The sequence below is a fragment of the Cygnus atratus genome, chromosome 5 (assembly GCF_013377495.2).
Source record: "Cygnus atratus isolate AKBS03 ecotype Queensland, Australia chromosome 5, CAtr_DNAZoo_HiC_assembly, whole genome shotgun sequence".
Taxonomy (NCBI): domain Eukaryota; kingdom Metazoa; phylum Chordata; class Aves; order Anseriformes; family Anatidae; genus Cygnus; species Cygnus atratus.
The window spans coordinates 41,375,705-41,378,707 of NC_066366.1; the positions used below are offsets into that span (position 1 = coordinate 41,375,705).

The following is a 3,003-nucleotide window of genomic DNA, read 5'->3' on the forward strand; positions in this document are numbered from 1 at the left end:
TTTTGTAAGAACAATAACCCAAGACTCAGGAGCTTAAGACAGGCTTTCATTTAGGAAAAAAAAAAAAAAACAAAACAAAACAACAAAACTTGCTAGTTCCTGGTTTGCTTCCTTCCCTTCAGTACTCCTGCACTTACACTTCCCACAACAAAAATGCCAAAAGATACTCGACCAAGGTCAAATTGTATGAAATGGATCAAGAACTAGATTATGTACTCTCGGGTTCAGAAAGCAATGCCTCCTGCCATCTTTCATTGCTCAGTTACCCCACCTGAAAGAAATTAAGTTTATTTAATGTATTCTACCTACAGAAGCCTTTAGGTCTTATAGGTTCTTTCAAAGGCATTTCGGGCAAACATCCCATTCAAGACTTGGGAGCTTGAGGGTAGGGCCCAGACATCCTGCAGGGGTTTAGACAAGTCTTTTAATCACATCTTTTTACTCCCTATTACAAAACGGGACAGTGCTACATCCAGCTCTCTCTGATAGGGATACAACTACATAGAACATAGTCTTGTTGACTTCAAGAAACGCAAGTCAAAAAGGCTAGACCAAAGGAACTGCTGCTCAACTGCATTGAAATGACAAAGCTGCAGCAGATCACAAATGAACTCCAGTAACATCTACAAATGAAGCTAACACTGTCTGGCTATAAACTGAGCACTAGAAATCAGTAGGCAGACGTGTAGCATATGCACGCACTGCTGACTAGCTTAGGAAGGAATCTGTTAAGCTCAACAACAACCACAAAAATACCTGTGGCAGCCTCAAAAAGTTCATGGCTTGCCACAAACAGCTTCCTTGAAACCAAAGTCACGCAGTGCTCCCTGACTCACGTGAAAGAATCAAGTCGTTGACAATTTGGTTCTGATCGGATAAAACATGAGAGGGAACAAAAATAGTTTCCCTATCTCTCCTTTCACACAGAAGCAGATGAATCACTGTGATTTAAAAGACATCTAGTGGCAGATAAAAAGCTACAGAAAACAAGTAATCAAAAGGACGTTATTCTGGAAACCTCTAGATTTCCCATTTTTATTGGGGTTTCATAAAGGGAAGGAGCTATGTCATTCTTTCATAAGACCAGGCAGACAGATTAAATGGTGAAGCAAGTTTTTCCTCAGACAGCTTAGTCAAAATGACTTGAGGACCCTTAAACAATACTCAAGAACCTCCTCTGCCTGCGTCACCTAAACTGCCCTTCCTGCTGAGAAGGCAGTGGACCCACTATGACACCTTAGAGTTTGTATGACCTAAAATTCCAAGTCAGGTTTATGAACAGCCTAAAATAGCACTGAGGGATGGAGGGCTACGTATTTCATTTATACACACACATGCACCACCTTTTTTCTTTTCCTTTTTAATAAAAGAAATAAGCTATTAACTCTTGCCACCTCAATCTTTTAGTGTCACTTACTCTGAACAAGGCAAAACTTCAGTCCTAGGGACTGACAGCACCACTGTAGGTTCCTGGGACTGAGGCAAGTCTGCTGGGCAAAAGAAAAGCAAAGTGTCTGCAAAAGCCCACTGAATGTTGGAGAGTGGACAACCAACAACACTGGTAGGTGTCAGCCCAATTCAGCTGCAAAACAACGAATAAGCAGCAGATGCTGGAACAAATCCAGATTCTACCCACTAGAAATGCACAAGTAATACCAAACAATCTCAAATGCTTTTTTTTTTTTTTTTGGTAAGAACTTTCAATAAACACACATGCATACAGCCATCTCTTGGCAGAGATGAGTGGTTCCACATTCAGGATAAGACAGGCAGGTCAGCACCACCTGGCAGGTGGTTCACAAGGTGCTGAAGATGCTCCTGAAGATGCTCCTTTGTGCAGGCTCATGGCTACCTCATGTTTCTAAAGTGGAGGCCAACAAGTCTTGGAGACAGGCTCAGTTTAGACACACACACAGCTGGAGTCATCTGTAATTGCTATATTACAGAGTAAGGGAGATGAGAAGGAACAGCTGGGAAAAGAACGAGCAAAAACCCTCTGGAGGCTGCCAGAAAACGCCTGCAGACAGTGTTCATCCACAAGAAGTCCCGTCAGAATTTGACAGAGAAGGAAGTCCCACAGGAGCATCCCTTCTCTGCCTGGGGATTGCTCACCACCTGGAAGGAGCTGCGAATCAGCTCCTGGCTGAAGTCCACCATGGAGCCTTTCACAAAGGCCAGGCTGTCCACATCCACGACCACACGGGCACCACCTCGTTCAAACACCCTGCAGAAAAACCAACATATTTAAGCATTAATTGTGCCGCAGACCTGACAGAGAAGCGCAGTCTGAGCACTTTCCTTAATTTACAAGCTTTGTTCCTTCAGTTCAAGGTATTACTTCACACACACCTTTCTTGTCACCTCTGCAAAGCACAGTCACGCCTGACCACCACTACACCCTTTTGTCCTTGCCTGTCATCAGGATTGACAACTGTGTCCAGAGAGAACTTGTACTGGAACCCGGAGCAACCGCCTCCTTCCACCTGCAGCCTGAGGAACTCCGAGCCTTCCGCGATCTCCAGCAGCCTCTGCAAAACGCAAACAAAGGAAAACAACCGCGACAGAGGATCAAAACAACCAGGCGAGCACTCCAACCGTGCCCAGGGCAGGCCGGGCGCTTCGGCAACCCCTGCCGGGGCCCTACCTTCACGCAGCTCTCGCTGAGGTACACCTGCCCCTCGCTGGGGTCGCTCTCCGTCGGGCCCGGCTGCGAGGAGGACGATGCCCAGCGCAGCGCTCGTCCTCGGAGCGGCGGAGCGGGTCGCCAGCTGCCTCGGGGAGAAAAGGGCAAGCCTTAGCGCCGGCCCCTGCCGCCGGGCAGCGACGGTCCGCGCCCCGCGCCCCGCCACCACCGCGGTGCCGGTACCTGGCCCGGCCGCCCAGCGCCAGCCGCCAGCAGCGCCTCAGCGCCCCCGGCGCCGCCATCTTGCCTCCTCCTCCCGCCCGCCCCGCGCCCCGCCCGCCATTTCCGCCAAGGGGCCGCCATAGCGCCCAGCGCGGCGG

At 48.9% G+C, this 3,003-nt stretch overlaps 1 protein-coding gene across 1 annotated transcript; it reads right to left on the reverse strand.

Annotated features, from left to right (window-relative positions):
* Window positions 1–1,922: 1,922 nt before the first annotated feature.
* On the reverse strand, window positions 1,923–3,003 carry ISCA2 (iron-sulfur cluster assembly 2). Its single transcript, XM_035539263.2, has 4 exons — window positions 2,867–3,003; window positions 2,645–2,768; window positions 2,413–2,528; window positions 1,923–2,224 (listed from the first exon to the last, which is right to left on the reverse strand). The coding sequence occupies exons 1-4, from the start codon at window positions 2,923–2,925 to the stop codon at window positions 2,050–2,052; spliced, it is 474 nt and encodes a 157-aa protein (XP_035395156.1). The 5' UTR covers window positions 2,926–3,003; the 3' UTR covers window positions 1,923–2,049.

Coding starts and splice junctions, on each gene's coding strand:
- ISCA2 (XM_035539263.2), bottom strand. CDS start 2,925: ATGGCGGCGCCGGGGGCGCTGAGGCGCTGCTGGCGGCTGGCGCTGGGC. Junction 2,529..2,644: donor TCAGCGAGAGCTGCGTGAAG/GTAGGGCCCCGG, acceptor TGCGTTTTGCAG/AGGCTGCTGGAGATCGCGGA. Junction 2,225..2,412: donor GTTGTCAATCCTGATGACAG/GCAAGGACAAAA, acceptor GTTTTTCTGCAG/GGTGTTTGAACGAGGTGGTG.